Below are 18,994 nucleotides of genomic sequence, written 5' to 3' on the forward strand. Positions count from 1 at the left end.
GCAGCAGTGGTCTCCTGCGTTTCCACCAGGGAAAACAAAATATAGAAACACACCTCAGTTGTGTCTTTCAAATTCAACACAGTATTATTGAGGTTTGATGAAGTTGCAATGATGGCAATATTAAGCTGAGGTTTCCAGTGGCTTTCATTGTACTTCACAAGACTACAATGAGAGTCTGTTCTTTGAGCTACATGCTAACGTCAGCATTAGGGATTAATATTTTTCCTGAGAAGTTGCAGAAGCACACTAACCCGGGAATCACAGGAAATTGACTAGTTTAACTTCAGCTGCAGTCAAAACACATTGGTCATATTTCAAAAGAAGTATGCATAAACCCATGGGATCCCTACCTGAGCGCTTTAGTGTTTATTTGTTGGTATTAATAGTTATTAAGGTAGATGAACCCATTTATTATTAAACATCAGAATGAATGACTTTACAAGCTTTGCTTTAGCTGTGAGGAAAATGAAATGCCAATGTAATTTCCTGTGATCTGTCTGCTGAGAACAGACTGCTGAAAGTGGCATATTTACATTGTTTAATCGTATGAACAAGTGAAATTTGTTATAGCAAGTAATGTGGTGTTTTCAGAGACAGACGCCATCTTCATTTAGCGTTCAGAGCCTGTTGGTCCGTGCCAACCTGGACTTAACTGGAGCTGACGCAGCTGCTCTACTCTTGCGTGAAGAAAACAGGAAAAAAAGTTATGGTTTAGGTGTAAACCAAACAGGCTGATGTGTGCAAAAAAATCTGTGTCACTACAGAAATACACAAGTATTTTTTCCTGTTGTACTGTTAATTATGTATAATGCAGGGATTAAACCCAATGACACTAGAATGTTTTAGCATGCTAATATTTGCTAATAGCACTAAAACACAAAATACAAGTGACACTGATGAGAATCAGTAATTTTGTGTAGAGTTGGTCATGAACCACGGATCATTTGACCAGTTACACTTCTGACCTGATGATGGCGCTGCATAGAAACTCAGAGGAATCACCTAAGTTAGTAGGATTCATCCTCTGTGAATGTCTCTACCCAAATTAACTTTAATCCATCAATCCATCCAGATTTTGAGCGACAGACATCTCTAGAAGCTAAAAACCGTTCCAAGAGTAAATGAACTCTTGAGGGCTTTTAAATTGGAAAAATATAAATAAAAATTGGTGCTTGTGAGACACAAAAGAAGCTGAATACAGAGAGCGACCCTGGTTAATTTGTAAGGCAAACACCGAATGTTATGCATTCCAGCAGTGGCAAATCGCTCTCAACCCAAACAGCAACCTTCTCATCCGCTGTTCTGTATTTGAATTTAGTTTTATTTTCAATGGCCATTAAAAACCTCTGCGTGCTCATGTCCCATCTTCAAGATTCAAGATTCAAGAAGTTTTATTTATCCCGAGGGAAATTATTGTGCAACAGTTTCAATACAAAGGTGAGAAAGGATCAGAGTGACAATAAGCATAAAAACATAAATCAAATCAAAATAAGCTAACATAAAATAAATCAAACAATTAACTAAGCGTGACAGAGTGCAAAAGACAATATGGTTGAGCGTAGGTTTATACAATATACAACAATACACAGCGTGCGTATCTCACTGCGAGAGATTCTTGTAAGTTTTATTACTGAAAACAAATCTCTCCAGTGGCTCTGAAGAGCAGGACTTATCATACATTTATTATACATTGCCAAAGAAACACTGAAACACTGAGTGATGATGTTGGAGATTGTTGGTTCTCTCTCCTCTTCCTCCTCTGGGCTAAAATAGTTCAGGCTGGTTAATGGCTGCAACCATGACCTGACCGCTCATGTTTTTGTTTGTCTTCTGGGCAGGTGGTTAGGTTTTACCTTGCGGCCTGAGGTTTGTACCCTTCGAGGCTTCAATAAACTGCGTTGAATCATGTGTGAGAAGAATTCCTCTCCTTCTCTCAAGGGGAGGAAACATGGAAACTTACTGCCCCCGCTGGTGACATTCCTTCAGGGGAAGAATATCCCCTTTATTGATACAAAATACAAGGCAAAAAATATACTTCACAGCCTTTTTTTCACAAGAAATTTGCTCATTAAATAAGAAATCCACCAACACTGTACCCATACAAGGCACAATATAGATAAATGCCTCTATTTATTCTAGTTTTTAATATCTTCACATTCTCTGCTCGATGTTTTATTTTCACTGTATGTGCTTACAATGACACGTGGATAAAACCAGACTCACAGTTATTTGTAATGCATCTGAGGAATTCCACAAACAACCCGTGTGTTAAGATGTGGCTCTCAGACATCATTAAGACCTCATATCTCTGGTTGTGTGGCTGCTTTTTATTTTATTTTTTTGTTTGTTTCCTCCTTTTTGTTTCTCTTTCTCTATAATCACGCTCGGATGGCGGAGTGTGTGTAAACGCCACAAAGTGTCGTCCTGAGCCGTTTAATAAAAAGATTGAAGATAGAAATGACATTCCTTGAAGTTAATACATTCCTCCCTTAGTGATAATTAATTCTAAGCTGAAGGGATGATACATTAAGTGTTGAAATTCATTTTATTTAAATTGGTTTTTTTTAATCGCTTTCCACTTGTAAATATATTCCAAACTATGAAAGGAGTACTCTAGAGCGACTATCCTGCTAATCACACAGCTACTACTTAGCAAAGAAAGCCATAATTGAATACAAAATAAATTATTTTATTGATTTTTATTAACAGCATCTATGATCATAACTGTGTCCATAGCAACGGTGCTATTCAGAAATTATAGTTTACAGATCAGTTTTTATCTTCATCAAAAGAGATGGGATGTGCCGTTTTCTTTAAAGGTATCTTAAACGTAAAAGTTCCTATACTGAGTTAAACATGATGTGTCAAGTGAAGATTTTCATAGATGAACCTCTTCTCTGTGTGCGCTCTTTGTTCAAAGGAGTTCTCCGGGCCTCGGCTGGAACGGGCGCGTGGGTCGACTGAGCCGCTTGTCGTCCAGCAGCTCCACCACAGAAGAAGACGGCATCTTTGTCAACTCTGCCAGCAGCAAACTCCTGGAGAGAGCCCACGACATCCTCATGTCAGTAACGAGACGCATGCGCTGTCCCCGTAACACTCTGAACTACCTTTACCACTGATGTAGAGATAATGCAACGACCCCCTCAGTGTAGTGTGTTTCTTTCTAAATAAGACACTTTTTATTCTTAACGTCATTATCTTTTGGTGATCTTTTGATGTGAACAATAAATCGTCATTAATAGATTTTAAATCCATAAGTAGAAAAAAAGAACACGGTTAGATGAATTGAAATTCTCCAAACTTTGTATAAAAGGACCCCAAATGTTTTCAAAGAGTGACCTTTACCTTTAATAATGTTAAGATTTTTGTTTTTTTGTTTTTTACCAGAGATAGAGTAAAAGATAACTTGATTTTAATCACTAAAGAAAGATTTAATGCAACGTTGTCTTAGGTGTATGATGTTTATCAGGGTGAGGATGAAAAGCTTTGGATCAAGAGTTAAATTTAAAGTTTAATTAATTTTCCTCAAGTACTCAAACTTAATTTTATCACATTCTCAAACGCCTTTTCTAGTGTCCACGCCTAATACACAGGTCTGGGATTGCACGATTATACCTAGTTTAGTTTTTCTGGTGTCACAAATGTTCTTATCAGCCTATTATATTGCAGCAATCTGAGCTGCTTCTCACTCCTCTGAAAGGAAAATTCTCTGGTATCTCTTGTATTATCTCTCCAGGAGTTCAGTTTTAGTAGAAACGACTCCCTCAACTAAAAGATTAAATGATTTTGAGATGATGCCCTTTCCATAGAAGTCCCTCTGCACTTCTGTTTCCAAAGTAGACAATGAGGGAATAGACAAAGACTGATTTTGAGGTGATCTAATACAATACAAATTTGAAGAAATTCATGGGAAGTGGGATATCATACAAGGCAACTCTTCAAACAACGTTATGGTCCCATTATCAAAAACATCAAATCCCCCATCTTAATAAGACACTATTTATTGTTTTTCTCGCACATAACTACCGTATTTTCCGCACTATAAGGCGCACCACATTATAAGGGGCACCTTCAATGAATGGCTCATTTGAAACTTTTTTCATATATAAGGCGCATAGAATAGATGCTACAGTGGAGGCTGGGGTTACGTTAAGGACCACCTCTAAATTCATTGATGTTAAGTTTGCGTGCTAGCGCTGTTGCCTTCAGTGGAATAGTGATTGCACGGACACTTCTACTTGCTGCTCTCTGTTCAATAACCCACTGTGGGAGTTTGTCCTCCAACTGCAGCCGTCTCGCTCTGTTCCCTCGGAAACTCTGTTTAGTCTTCTTTACTTGGAGCAGGTCGTCTTGTTGCATCTCCTCTTCCGCACCATTGACTCGTTCATGTTAAACTCTCTCGCTGCTGCTCTATTCCCGTGTTCTACTGCGTGACTAATGGCCTTGAGTTTAAACTCTGCGTCGTAAGCGTGTCTCTTAACAGGAGCCATTTTGGGCTCTTTACACAAACACACACATGGAAATGAAACTGCACGCTTCGCGCAGTCATATATCTCAACATGCAGCGTGCGTTACTTCTTCTACGGGGGAAAATAGAGTTGGCGGCTGCTTAACGATGTTGCAACACTTGTTGTGGCTCAATATTGGTCCATATATAAGGCGCACCGGATTATAAGACGCACTGTCGGCTTTTGAGAAATTTGAAGGTTTTTAGGTGCGCCTTATAGTGCGGTAAATACGGTACTCATTTTATACTGCTTTTATTTGTAGTGTCGGTCAGCATGGTGGCCTAGAGGCATCTTTAAAACTGAGTTCAAACTCAGTGTCAGCAAGTCAGCAGAGAGTTTCCCCACAGGCATGAATAAAGTTCAACTTTATTGACAGGAATATGACCCACTTGAGAAGAATTCTTGGAATGAGTTCAATGCTGTGTTGACCTTTTTACTTGAAAAAAAGCAACCTTTTACTCGCCTGTTAAGTTAAAGAGCAAAAAGAGGGATTTTGTTGCTCCGCTGCTCAAAAAAGATTTGACTGCTGGACTAAATGTGATGTTTTTGTTTTTTTATAAACAGGAGAAACAAAAACTACAAATCGAAGCCAGTTCTTCCAAAGGTACAGTCCGGGATATCTTTAATTCATCTTAATAGAAGACGTAATCCAAATTTTAATGTCACGTTATCACTGACTCTCACTTCACACCTTCAGCATTTACTGAACGTCAAGTCCCTGAAGTACCTCAGCAACCTGACGCTTCACGACCGCATTACCAAGTCGCTGCTTCACCTCCACAAGAAGAAGAAACCACCCAGTATCAGTGCACAGTTCCAGGTCAGCCACACACACACACGCACGCACGCACGCACGCACGCACGCACGCACGCACGCACAAACACACACACACACACACACACACACACACACACACACACACACACACACACACACACACACACACACACACATACAGGCACAAACACACACAGAGCCAGAAGCATACTGCAGACCTCAATGATTTGCCATTCACTGCTCTCACCGTAAAAATAACACGATTAGTCTGAGCTGCACCGAGGAATCTCCCTCCAGCTGTGAATATGATAAAAAAAGGTGTGTCCTTTTTACAACTGGCTTATGTGTGGAAACATCCCAGCATTTCTCTGCATGCCAGCGGCCTTCACTGTCCACCGTCTCTTCCTTGTATTTGTCCATAATGTGTGTGAAGTCCATTACGTAGTTCACACTCCCACCCAAAAGTCTTAAATGTATGACTTCATGTCTGGGAATTGAAGACCAACAAATCCCTGAATAAATGTCTCATAAAAAATATTTGGTTTGGTGAGAAAGTTTGCCTCTCTTTTGGGATTCCTCACTAATGTTCACTTAGTCGGACATGAACCTCAAGGATGAGCTCATTTCTACCATTTAAGCTGCTGAAAACAACAGGAAACCTGTTAAATGCAGGTGCTCTGTCTTTAGTTTTAGCAGCGTTTTTTTCTTTTAAAGGAAACCTATGATGCTTACCCTGTTTTCTGTTGTACATATAGTGTGGCCAAAGTTTCAAATGATGCAGTGAACACTTGTAAAAGTAATCCCTGTGAGCAACAACCTCAGATTTTAGACCACTCTGAAAACAGTTTTTTTCTGCTCTGAGCTCAAGCTTACACCAACCTGTTCTGGATTTCTTTATATGGTCATCTGCTCCAGGAACATTACTGCCGTGTTTACTAAGGTTGTCAAAAGTATCAATACTTCAATACTTTTTCACTAACACATTAAAAATAATAAAATCTCAATTATTATTTATTCTATAGTAGCAAAAGTAACAAAGCTATAAACAAAGACGACACAGCGTAGTTAAGCGGCAGAAGCATGCAGCTGCTAGAGTTGGAGAAACAACAGAACTGTAAACCCTCCTGCCTCCCTGAAGTCACCGGTGTTGCAATATTTTGCCTTCCCTGTGAGTTTATAAGTACTGTATATATGTGAGTTTAAGTATATATGTATAACATATGTATATTGTGTATATATGACCATAACTGCCTGTCTATTTTTGCACCAGGATTGTTTATTGTATATTGATCCCAATTTATTTATGGTACGCAGCCTTCTGTCTCTATATTTGTATATTTATCTACTTATGCGTACTTAGTGTCTATACTGTTTATGTCTACCTGTCTGAGAGAGTGAACACCTACCAGGTCCAATTCCATGCATGTGTCACACTTGGCCATTAAAGCTGATTCTGATTCTGTAAACAAACAACGAACAGTTAAGTGTGCTCAGGACTTTGGAGAACTGTGTCGAGGTATTGAGTATACTAGTATCGTAGTATCGTGTCAAAGGTTAAAGTTTGGGTATCATGACAAGCAAAGAGTTTACATTACATACACTGCTACATTTACCTACGTGCTAACGTCAGGGAAACCTGCGCTCTTGGTTGCAGATGTTAAGTTCTCCTCAATTTCTGATTACATTGCTGCTGCAACATGTTCGATTGTGTAGTTTCTGGTTTACAAGCCTGGTAGAAAGCGCAGCTGCAGTCAGTAACAATCAGCCCCCTTCTGCAATGACGGTGCAGAGATGTCAAAAGAAGGAGGGGGGGCAGGGGGTGAATACAGGTGCAGCAGCCATGGGCAGGATGAGAAAAATAAAGTTTTTTTTTTAACATAAAAGCATCTAAACATGTTCCAGTAGAAACCTGAAAAACAAGTATGAACCTGAAAATGAGCATATATCCCCTTAATAAAGACTTTTCCAAACTCCAGATAAATGTGACTGACAACTGCCGTGAACATTCAGAATAATTTGGTTATCTTTCGGTCAAAAATGTCTCTCAAACACAGCCGCTAACACAAAGCAGCTCAGAAAAACTGTCAACAGTTTAAAAAAAAACAACCTCTTTGAACGTGAACTCTGTGCTCCGGCTGTAGCAGAGATGTGGAGGCAGAGATGAGTGTCGAGGCCCCGCTGGCAGTCAGCCCTGGCCTCAGTGCAGGGGATGACTTCACTTCCCACATCCTGTGCAGTGCTGATTGCTTTAATCTCCCATGGAGGAGGAGGAGGAGGAGACTGGATTCCTCCTGCCACTGAATTATCACACACATATGCTGACACACGTGTGCTTTTGTTTACACACTATAATTGCATACGGAGTGAACACACACCTGTTTTCTTCTCTGTTTCCTACAGAACCGTGTGCTTACGTGGTCATGTTGCTTGACAGTGACTTCTGATCTTGAAGCAAAGAATTTTACTCACAAAAAACGATTCACGACTGACAGAGCCACCTGACTCTGACTTCTGCCGGTCAGACAGCCGTGGGGCAACGAGCAGCTTGCCTCTGTATGTGCCTTAGGTCCTGTGCCTTAAATATGACTTGTTGTTTTTGTCTCTCTCTGCAGGCCTCCCTCAATAAGCTAATGGAGACCCTGGGTCAGTCTGAGCCTTATTTTGTCAAGTGCATCCGTTCCAATGCTGAGAAGGTACAGTGTGCACTGCTGCCACTTTGACTGTTTTGGTTTGGTTTTCAAAGCATTTTTCATTTCCTTTTAAAGTTTGAACTTTTCTAAAACTGTTTATCATCCCCCCCACTTCATCCCCTCTGAAACTTCTGTCTCCTGTCGCTTCTCCTTTCTCTGCCATGTTCTCCTCTCCTCTCCTCTGTGATCTGTTTTCCTGTTTCTCAGCTGCCCTTGAGGTTTAATGATAACCTGGTGCTGAGGCAGCTGCGTTACACAGGTATGCTGGAGACTGTGCGCATCCGGCAGTCGGGCTACAACATCAAGTTCAGCTTTAAGGTAGCACGCATGCACGCACGCACGCACGCACGCACGCACGCACGCACGCACGCACGCACGCACACACACACACATACACATACACATACACATACACACGCACATACATCACACACACACACACACCATAGTCTACATTTTCTGAAATGTCCCTTACGTCACTTTCTAGATAAGACATTAAATTAGAAAGAATAAAACATGCAACTGGAGATGGAGATGGGCTGTGAAAGTAACTTATCTTAAGCACTTTTGTCAGAGTATTTTGAGATGCATTATTTCTACTTAACTTGAGTACTTCCATATTATGGTACGGAATACTTTTATTTTACTAGATATAAAAAGGAAATATTGCACTTTTTACTCCATTACATTTATTTGAAAGCTACAGTCACTTGATACATTTGCAGGTTAAGATATTGCTCTGAAAACATGAGATCTGTTTCTAAAGATGATGCATTGTTAAAGATAAACCACCCAACAGTCTTTTAAGTAGTTAAAATGAGCTCTTCAACTTGACCAGCTACAGCATTACAATACTACTTACTTTGGATACTATAAGTACATTTTGCTGATAATACTTCATATCTATACTTAAGTTAGACTTTGAATGCAGGACTTACAGTTATAGTGGAGTATTTTATTTTCAAACTGCGGTGTTGATACTTTTATTGCTTATCCATCCGTAATGACACAATGATACATATACATATATACATATTTTTGAAATGATGAGAAGAAAGAAATGTGTAAAATCACAGCAGATGAAAAGATACTTTCTTTCTTTCATCTGGGTCAAGCCCTCCCAAAATACTGGATTTTCCACTTGCCATAATTAAACTTAAAGCATATTTTCTTTCAACCCTCCCCCCTGGTTAATTCCTACATTTAACATACCACAACCTCAGTTTGCAGTGCAGATTTTTGCTCAAAAATACTTGCCTCCGAGCCCAACCAAAGAGTAAATTTACCCAACATGACAGAGCTCCTGCAGAGCCACAGAAGACATCTTTGACATTTTGAAAAGTACTAAACGTCACAAGTGAACTGACATTTATGTGTGAAATTGATTCAGTTCAGTTATTTTCCTGAGGGTTATAACAGACCCACTTCATCCTCTGTTCTTTGTCTAGAAATTCAAAAGTATCATGTTATCCAGGAAGCAAACACTCGATAAGCCAAATGGTAAAAAGAGTTCAGCGGCAGCAGCAGATCGCATTAACGCGCTCCCTGTGTGCAGGCCAAAACACTGATGCACTATCAATCTCACTGCTCACGTCCCACAACTTAAACGAAACTCAGGTTTCCACGAGTTTAGGTGCCAGCGATGAATTCATCTCCAGGAATCATGTTGTATTAAGAGGGGGATTACGGGGGACGTGCAGTGGCCGCCTTCTTAACCACGCTGGCTCTCGTGAGAATGATGTCAACGCTGTGAGAAATACTGTGTGACTAATAAAGCAGATTGTGTTTTTAAAGCTGATTGGAAGTGAGTCTTTGGACTGAAAAGCTTTGGGAGTGGCTCACTCCCACTCCAGCTTTCTCTAACATTAGTTTCCATTTTCTGGTTTTGAGCGTTCACTGGTGCCAGTCATGTCACGTCAAGGTCTTAGGCAAAGATTAAATCACTCTGCTAGTTTAATTAGTCACAGCTTATTGCCCCATGTAACCGTAGTGGTACCAACTGTAGTCCTGCAGATAGCTTAGGTTTTATTTGCTGCAGCCATGAGACTCCTGCTGCCTCCCAAATACAATACAAAGTAATAGAATTGTAGTCACTTTGACTTTAACTTTTCCAGTTACGTAATCCACAGACCTTGCTGTTTTACTATTTTTCAACTTGACTAGAAACATGGAAGTGGTGGAAACTAATAAAGTACATTTACTCAAGTATTGCACTTACAATTTTGAGATACTTGTACTTTACGTGAAGGACTTGTGACCCCCGTATTAAAATGGTCAACATTACAGCATAAATAAACATGCTTACAGCCTGGTAACAAAAACGGATTTGGTCTCCGTAGCTAATTTCCCCTTTCATGACAACTGTATAAGGGGTGAATCTTTATAAAACTAACCTGTTTGAATCATATTAAGGCTTACAGTTGTAATCTGTAAGAATTGAGATACGTTGTCTCTAGTGGTCACTTTGGCGGTAAGATGTAGCTGCAGGAGGAGCCTCTGGGACCTCATCTCCCAGAGTTCCTTAGGAAACCGAAAAGTATCAACGCCATGACTTCAGTAGATTTGCAGCCTTAACCTGCGCGATGCGGCGTGATGCCTTCACAGGCTCCACAAAAAAAGGAGATTCGAAGAGAGAAGGGAAATGACATAAAAAGCCTCACTAACTGTGCAGCGCATTTGATTTTAGTGCAAGAAAGTCGCCGCAGACGCTCAGATCGCATTTCTCGACAAACAGCAAATATAAACGCTTTCATTAGTGGCTCATGTGATCAACCACAATTGTTTTAACTCACTCTTTGATAGATATTAACTTAACAGACAATAAACTAGATGAAAATCTTACGGACTAGTTGAAAGTAGCGCCCCCCTCGAGCAGCAGTAAAACACCACTCACACATTGATGCATCAGTAGCATTAGACATATAATAACATAATAAATAAAAGCATAAAGTGGTTTTACTTTGAATTCAGGATTTGTATTTTTACATTGTTGTAATGGTTTTTCTACCACAACTGGAAAATAGTTGCCATGACACAAAAATGATATAAAAATGACTATATGTTATTTGTGTGGCCTAACCTTAAAATCAACATAACTGAGTGCAAAAGTGATAAAACTGCAGCTATTTTATGAGCTCACTCGAATGATTTTAGCATCAGACATCTTCATTTTCAGAAATTCCTTCCTAAACACATTTAGTGCTGCGGTCAGCACTAATGAGAAATATCTTGGGCATGGTATCACTTCGGAGGACTCTGCTGTTTCCCGAATCTTCAGAACAGAGCCTCTCCATTGTCCTCGGGTCTCTGCAACACTCCCCGTGCTTGTAATTGTATAAACACAGCATCTGTTTCCCCATCCACCCCCTGCAGCCCCGAGTGTATTGAATTCAGACAATGAGCCTCAGTTTGAAGAGTGGGAGTTCAGCATACTTATGCCATGATGTTTGAGCCCCTGCAAATATGGACAGCACGGGCTTTTACCTGAAACCACATGTGCCTTGACAGCTTTTATTCTGCTCAAGAGATGCTGCAGGAGGCTGCTTCAGTTTCTGCTGCTGGACCAGAGATATAGTTTGTTTTGATTTGATTTCACTTTAATAATCCCCAGGGGGCGATTCAGTTGTCACCTCCACACAGAACAACATACATCCACAGGGCAGTGGATACTGAAGCCCAACATACACTACAACGACAAATAAAGGCACTGAAAGGACACAATAATCACAGCGATACGGACAGCATAAGTCAAAACAAACCAACATCACAAAACACGACAAGAGCATAAGTCACAAAGTTAAAATCCAGGGCCCCAGTGTTCACACCCCAACTCATCTCATCCTGCTTTCAGTCCAGTGATGGCTTTAGCACAAATAAATCCTCTTTTTGAGACATTGGACAGACAATGTGTGCAAATAACATAAACATAAAACCCAGAACATATAGTGTACGGTAATAAACATTCATTTTTTTCAACCTTATTGAATCTCACCGGAAATAATGAATAAGAAAATAAACAGATTGTAGAAACCTACCTATTTCTCATTAACACCTCCCCATGTCTTCTCGATAGGATTTTGTGCATCACTTCAGTGTGTTGCTCCCAGAGGGAACCAGTGCCACCAGAGAGGGCATCCAGCAGAGCCTGGACCAGCTGGACCTGGAACCAGATGGGTACCAAGTGGGAAAGACAATGGTATTTACTCTACCTTCTCCGTTCATCTTCGCAGTTATTTAAATCAACAGATAAACCAATACATCTGGTTTTGATATGGTATATTATCCCTTTCTGAAGAAGCATCCTCTACTTTAAAGAGCATGTAAATAGAAATGGGACATTACAGAAGTTATGTTTGGATCTCATTGGTGGTCCAACATGTTCCATCAATACAAATACTACCATGCAATGACAGCTTATTCTTTATAAACTGATATCATATTTATTGTGATTTAGTTGAGCAGACATATAATAAAAACAGGTGTCTGGTTTTGAATATTCCACACAGACATATAGTATAGAAAAGTGGAATATCAGAGTTCAATAAAATGGATTAAGTCATAATTTATAATCCAGATGTAAAAAGGGGAAGTCAAAGCAAAACAGTGGTTTTCTTCTGGTATGTTTCATTTTGGGGACATTGGCGAAGAGAAAACGTTTCGGCTACTGTAGCTTATTATACGTTATTATCTGTATGTTGAGGCTTTTAGGAATCTGGAAAATGCCAGTCCAAGAACCAAAACTGATTAACTCGAAATAATGTGGGGGTTTAAAATGACTCACGGTCGGTTTATTAAACCGTCGAATTACACAAACTATAAATAAAGTCATGGACAAAGGGAAAGGATAGTGTTGGGGGTAACCTCATATTACCTGAAAGCATCCTCCCTCTGGAAAAAGGATGTAATGAAGACAGTGCCCCATATTTGGAGTTGGTCCGAATGATTCATGATGGAGGGGTCCATGCCTTAGGGATGCTGTCTATATAATTAGAGGATCATACCTGACATACTTGTGACCATTCGGCCAGGGACCTCTGCGGGTTTTTTTTGTGTGAGCGGAGCTATTTGAAAAGAGAGCCCGTTTTTCATTAAGTGTGGTTGTGTCACCCTGTGCTGACTCCACCGTGATCCCTCCCCTCAGGTGTTTCTGCGGGAGGCTGAGCGCCAGAGGCTGCAGGCCGTTCTCCACGCCGAAGTTCTCAGACGCATCGTCACGCTGCAGCGGCGATTCAGAGCGCGCTTGGAGAGGAAGCAGTTTGTCAGAATGAGAGAAGCGGCGATCTGCATCCAGGTAGAGTACAGCGCTTTTCATCAGCACCGCTCTTATCTTCCTTTCTATCTTTTACTTCTGTGTGATTTAAATACGTTTTTATTGTTTTTTCATGTTTTGAAATAAGCACCTGAGAGTTTGTTTTTACAGCTGTCAAGTGTCAATTTTCTATTTTTGACTTTCAGAGGAATTAAAATTATAATAATATGATCATATCAGAATAGGGTTTTACACAGTTCTGTTGTACAATTGAATAAATTAAGTAAATTTTGATTAAGGATTAACAAATAAAATAGTTTTTGTTTTACCAAGGTGAAAGAAGTTGCAATATTGTGATACTATCACAAAGATATTAGTAATAATATTGTCGTATTGACCTCCCAGTTCTTGCTCGGTGCAGTGCTAAATTTGCAATGAAAGCACCAACAGGTCCTAATGTCCAGTCTAGTTGTAATTTCATTCGTTTTTTAAATCCCAAAAATGAAAACTGAGGAACAGAGGTGCATGAGCGGCAGCCAGCAGCAGTTGTCTCTCTGTCTTTTCCTGCTCTTTGGTTAATTATTCTTATTTACGTTTATGATCCATACTGTAAATCGGATTTTTAGATTTGTATTCAGTATATTGTGTACATTTTGGATTTCCCTCTGGATAGATATGTAGTTTTATCTCATCCTATCCGATTAAAGATACTTCTGGGGGAGTTGCTGAACTCCGTGAACATGAAAATAGGCTGTGACTAAAAGGAGAAAAAAAACATCACAGTATCAGGAAAAACATACATTATCATCATCTCTTCACAGAAATGGTGGCGTTTGTACCGGTCCTTAGAAGAAGAGGAGGAGGATCATGACCCTCACATCCAGGAGGGGGCAGCCTTGTGTCTGCAGACACACTGGCGAGGTTACAGGGAGCGTCAGAGGTTCAGGCTGTGGAAGAAGGCTGCTTTGGTGCTGCAGAGAGCATGGAGGTTATGGCTCTACCGACGCTGCACCGCAGCTTTGGTTATTCAGACAGCCTGGCGTTGTCATCAAGCCAGAGAAGCCTACTTGCATCTGTATGATGCTGTATTACAACTTCAGGCAATTAGCAGAGGCTTCCTCGCCAGGCAGAGGTGAGCCACACTGTAAAACACCTTATTCTGAGCACCACCTCTGTTTTCTTTTTCTTTTTCTAGAAAATTGAGGTACAGATGAGTTTTGTTTAACAAAAGGAAACGTTTTTTACAAAGGCTCAATACTCTGAAAATAGCTTGTAAGGGTAAGTGACTGATTTTTGCTCAACCTGATGAAAAGCCAGATTAATCTTTGCACACAGCTCCTGCAGTGTATTTGGTCTTTGTTCAGTGTGCTTATAGACTGGGCTTGGTGAGAGCATGCCATTACGCAAGCAATCCAACCCAAAGGAGCTCTATAATCAGCTGAGCTGCTTTAGACATTTAACTTTGGTGAAGGGAGTTTTGTTCTCAATAACTGCTTTAAATGTACATTGATAAAAGGAGTAGGAAGTAGTTTGACATCAGCTGAATTTGTAACCATGCCTTTTTGATTGACAGCTTCAAAAAACTGAGAGAGCAGAGTCTGCGGGAGAAGAAGGAGCAGCAGGAGAAGCTGCTTCAACTACAGAATGGCCAGGTGAGTCTCTCGCCAGAGGAAGAGGAGGAGCCGCCTGAGAGAATCATGGGATTGGACCTCAGCAGGTGGGAGGATCGTTCATACGAGCAGCGAGAAAGGAGCCTCCAAATCCTCAGTAGCCACGAGGGCGCAGCTAAGGAGGAAGGAGAAGGAAGAGAAGATGGAAGGACAAGAGAGAGTCCCTCTAGAGTGCAAACCGAAGCACCAGATTCGATCCAGACCTCCCCTGTGGTGGTGCGCGAGAGGTCCAGAACTGTAGATGAGCCCTGCCAGAAAACCACTCGGGCGAAGAGAGAAAGCCGGAGGATGAGAGAGTTGGAGCAGGCCAAGTTCAGCCTGGAGCTCCTCAAGGTCCGGGCAACCAGTGGAGCCTCGTCCCCGTCTGAAGAACGCCGCTGGTCTGTCGAGATGGTGCCCCTTGCAACCTCACCTCTCCCTTCACCGCAGGGCACGCCCGACAGCCAGAGCTCCAAAGGCAGCTTTGAGCTTCTCAGTATGGATGATGAGCCACCCAAGGCTACAGAAGAGGTGACGGACAGTGAGGACCTCTGCTCTCCTGTTCCTTCAGTAGCTCCAGAACCTGAGCCTGACGTGGAAGTTGTTTCAACAAGCCCAAAGCCAGTTGAACCACATAGGACAGGGGTTTTTGATGCTGTTGCCCACACAGGCAGCCAGGGCTCGACCAAAATGGAACTGGAAGCCCCCTCCGCCCCCACACATCCGCCCAAAATCGAGAACTACCTCCCTACTTTTTACGTCCCTGCTAGTGAGGGTAGCACAGTCGTCTCCCGTCGTCCTTCTGAAGAGCCCAATCAAAACAAAGAGGCAGACGTCTCTACAATCACCACCACTGTTACCAAGCCGCTTAAAGAAAGGCGGGAGTCATCGCGCCGACCTGTGGTGGTGGTCATCAGTATGCAGAAAGAAATGCCACTAAGCCAAGAGCTGAGCGATATTGTCCGTCCCCCTGTAGAGGTTCGAGATTCTGCAGCCCAGACAAGGGAGAAAGCAGAGCCAGCTCCCGTCCCTGTTTCTAGCTCTGTCCCTCACGCTGACCAGGCCATCATAGAGAAGCTGGTGCGACTGAACGAGGAGAAAGAGGTGAGGCAGCGTAATCAGCAGCAGCAGAACGAGAAGGAGATGATGGAGCAGATCAGACAACAGAAAGAAGTGCTGGAGCGGCAGCGCCATTTCTTCGCCCAGTACGAGAGGGACATGTTTGAGAAACAAAGAGGGGAAGCTCTGCACAGGATACAGCAGAGTCGACAGGGTGGACAAGATGCTGGTGGAGCCGCAACCTCCAGCAAGCCCCTTAGACCCAGTTCCCTGCTGATTGAGAGAAGGGCAGGGCTAGTTCCTCATGCCAGAACACAGTCAGACTCCACTGCCCCATCGACGACCTCTCCCCCAGGTGTAGACGTCCAGAACAAGGCCCCTCACCCCCAGCTGCCTCCGCCACCTGCTTCTGTTCCCAGAGAAAGACGCAAGGAGATCAGGCCTGTTGCTGAGGGCTGGGCACCCAAACTCACGCTGGAGTCCAAAGATGGAGGAGGAACAAGAGCGAGAACAGCTACCAAGAAGCCACCAAGTAATCAAGGCAACACAGTTAGCATGACGGACAAGCCAAACATCTTCTTCTCTCCAAAGGACAAAGTCACATTTACAAAGTGAGTGATGAAGTAGTTTTTCAAAAGGTTTTTTAAATATATGATATATATCCTTCTAGGAACGCAAACGGTGCATTACTGTGAATAAAAATACTAAGAAACAAATATAATAGAAATATAACATGAGAGCATATATCTAAGAGGAGTAGAAGAATAGCAGGATGTATGAAAAACAAATGCAAAAGGATAGTCTTTGCCCAATCCGGCGAATCAGAGGCCTGAAAAAAAGTTACCAGCTACCAGAAAGCTACCGGGTGCATTGATCGCTTAATAGTGCAATCTGTTCCTCAGTATAATGGAGGAAGAACTGTATGTTTGTGTAAACCACAGACTGTATAAAACATGGAAGTAGCATCTCCGTCGACGTCCATTCTCTCAACTTGATCCAATCGTACTCCTTTACGGGAGTCACCATCTGCAATTTCCCAGCTTGGGATCAATAAAGCATTTCTATTCTATTCTAATACATCTTCTCAGATTTTGACTCCGCATTATTTCCTCTTACCAAAAACAGGCATTGATGTGACGTCGGAGGGAGATAGATCCATCTGACTGACGTATACCTAGCAGCTAGCTGTCACTCAAGAGGCCGTGCCCCTAATTATTATACTAATAATACTTTAACCTCCAATAAACTAAAAACTAGCCTGGTACAAAAAAATTCATCTCCCTCTGCTCTGTTATTAAACCTGCCTGGTGGTCACTTGGAGAACTGCAGTTTTTGGCACTTCCGTATTGGATCAACCAGGAATTTGCTGTGGTTGGGACTTGGTGTAAACATGTAAAAAGTCCTGTTACCAGTTAGAACCAGCAAGCCACGTCTGCCGTTGTGCAAGTGTCAATTCATTTGTGACGCCTCCCAAAGGAGATGGAGAACGGCACACACTTAGACAAGCCAAAAATTTCCCATCTACATAATACTGCATATGAATAAGGATATTTTTACTGTCAGTCCAGAGCATGTATTCATGAAAGGAAACCAAATTCAGATCTCAGGTCCCAATACAGGGGACAAAAACACAATAAATAACAAGTAAAAGATACGATAGTACGTAATATAAACAAAATATACTAGCCTAATATATATGGCCTCAAATAACAAGGTTTCCAGCAGTAATGTCCTACGTAATAATAAAAAATGAAAAACCCTGGCTGGAGTTTTCCTATTTTCTATCTATCCATCTATCTTTCCAGGGATCTATCTTCAGAGACCGGAGATGCCGTTTGTGTGTGGATGAAAGGCCACAGAAAAAGCTATGTTTAATAAATAAATAAATAAAAACCTGGTTATGTGGACGAGACCTAAGTGATGAGTTTGTACATTTCTGACTTTGGTGTCCCTCAGTGGCAGTATCACAAACGCACTGCTGCAGACGCTGCCCCACAATACACTGTCAAATAGTGGCTTTTAGTGTTCAATCATTGATTAATTCTTGGTCACTTAATTTATCCTTTATTTGAATTCATAACTCACCATTAATAACAATTTTGTGTTTATGCTTTCCTCCTTTTGTCCACCAGATTTGACAGTGATGCTGTCCCTAAAGAAACACCTGCAGTCATCCCCAGAGAAGCACCGTCACCGTCACCTTCACCGTCGCCAGTCTCCAAGTCCTCTAAAGGAGCAAAGGTGCGGGATGTAAGCAATCGCACCTTTTTCACGCATAAAGCATGTGTTTGCAAGTTTGCAGGAGTGCCTTTTTGTGTTGTAAATGAATGAATCTTGGCAGCTCCCAATCTGACACTAAAAAAAACGACACAGCTGACGTACATGAAGAACAAAATGCACTGAGGCTCCTCTGCAGGTTATTAAAGCCTCTCTATTTAAACATGCTGTTATCACTTCTGATAAAACTCCAGGTTGGCAGAGCGGGCCAAAAAAAGAAAGCCAGAATGGCACGGACCCGCTCCGACTTCCTCACCCGCGCCCCCATCCTCTCAGTTGGGGGCGATTCAGACGAGGATGACTATGATGGCGACAGCCCCCGTCATTACACTCTACCCCTCTCCAAACAGAGCTCCGCGGAGGCAGGCTTAAGAGAGTCCTGTTTCAGTGACTCAGACATGGTAACAGGCGCCATTCAAGCCAACAGTGGCCCTCTACGCGTTCTTAAAGCGTGGCTTCTCTTTGACACTTCTAACCCCCTCACCAAAGAGAGCACAGATCACTGCCTCAAACTGAGCCTCGACAAACTTTCTGTAACTGTAACTAACTTTCCGCAAGAGTAGAGGGCATTTCAAATGTTATCTCTTTAAACACTAATCCTTCTAACATGATTTGGCTTCTCTTTCTCTCACAGCTCTACTTTGATCTATTCTTCCTGGTTAATTATCAATATTTGCATGTCACCTGGTTGTTTTTCCTCTTTTAGCGAGTTGCACTAGTTGCGAGTCGAAGCTTTGAAATCCATGGAAAAGATCATCATTCTCTCTTCTTCAAAGGAATACGTC

At 41.7% G+C, this 18,994-nt stretch overlaps 1 protein-coding gene across 6 annotated transcripts in view; it reads left to right on the plus strand.

Annotated features, from left to right (window-relative positions):
* Positions 1-18,994, plus strand: part of myo9aa (myosin IXAa) — a 133,338-nt gene that overhangs the window by 101,354 nt on the left and 12,990 nt on the right. For 5 of the 6 annotated variants that reach the window (XM_083913644.1, XM_083913647.1, XM_083913645.1 and 2 more), the window contains 11 exons: positions 2,921-3,061; positions 5,073-5,112; positions 5,206-5,328; positions 7,899-7,979; positions 8,184-8,294; positions 12,049-12,171; positions 13,117-13,266; positions 14,046-14,356; positions 14,798-16,543; positions 18,065-18,182; positions 18,404-18,610. In XM_083913644.1, coding sequence (XP_083769770.1) covers positions 2,921-3,061; positions 5,073-5,112; positions 5,206-5,328; positions 7,899-7,979; positions 8,184-8,294; positions 12,049-12,171; positions 13,117-13,266; positions 14,046-14,356; positions 14,798-16,543; positions 18,065-18,182; positions 18,404-18,610 — 3,151 coding nt within the window. The remainder of the gene's footprint in view (positions 1-2,920; positions 3,062-5,072; positions 5,113-5,205; positions 5,329-7,898; positions 7,980-8,183; positions 8,295-12,048; positions 12,172-13,116; positions 13,267-14,045; positions 14,357-14,797; positions 16,544-18,064; positions 18,183-18,403; positions 18,611-18,994) is intronic. The other variant, XM_083913646.1, reaches the window with a different exon arrangement.

Source organism: Echiichthys vipera, assembly GCF_963691815.1.
Source record: "Echiichthys vipera genome assembly, chromosome: 1".
Classification (NCBI taxonomy): Eukaryota; Metazoa; Chordata; class Actinopteri; order Perciformes; family Trachinidae; genus Echiichthys; species Echiichthys vipera.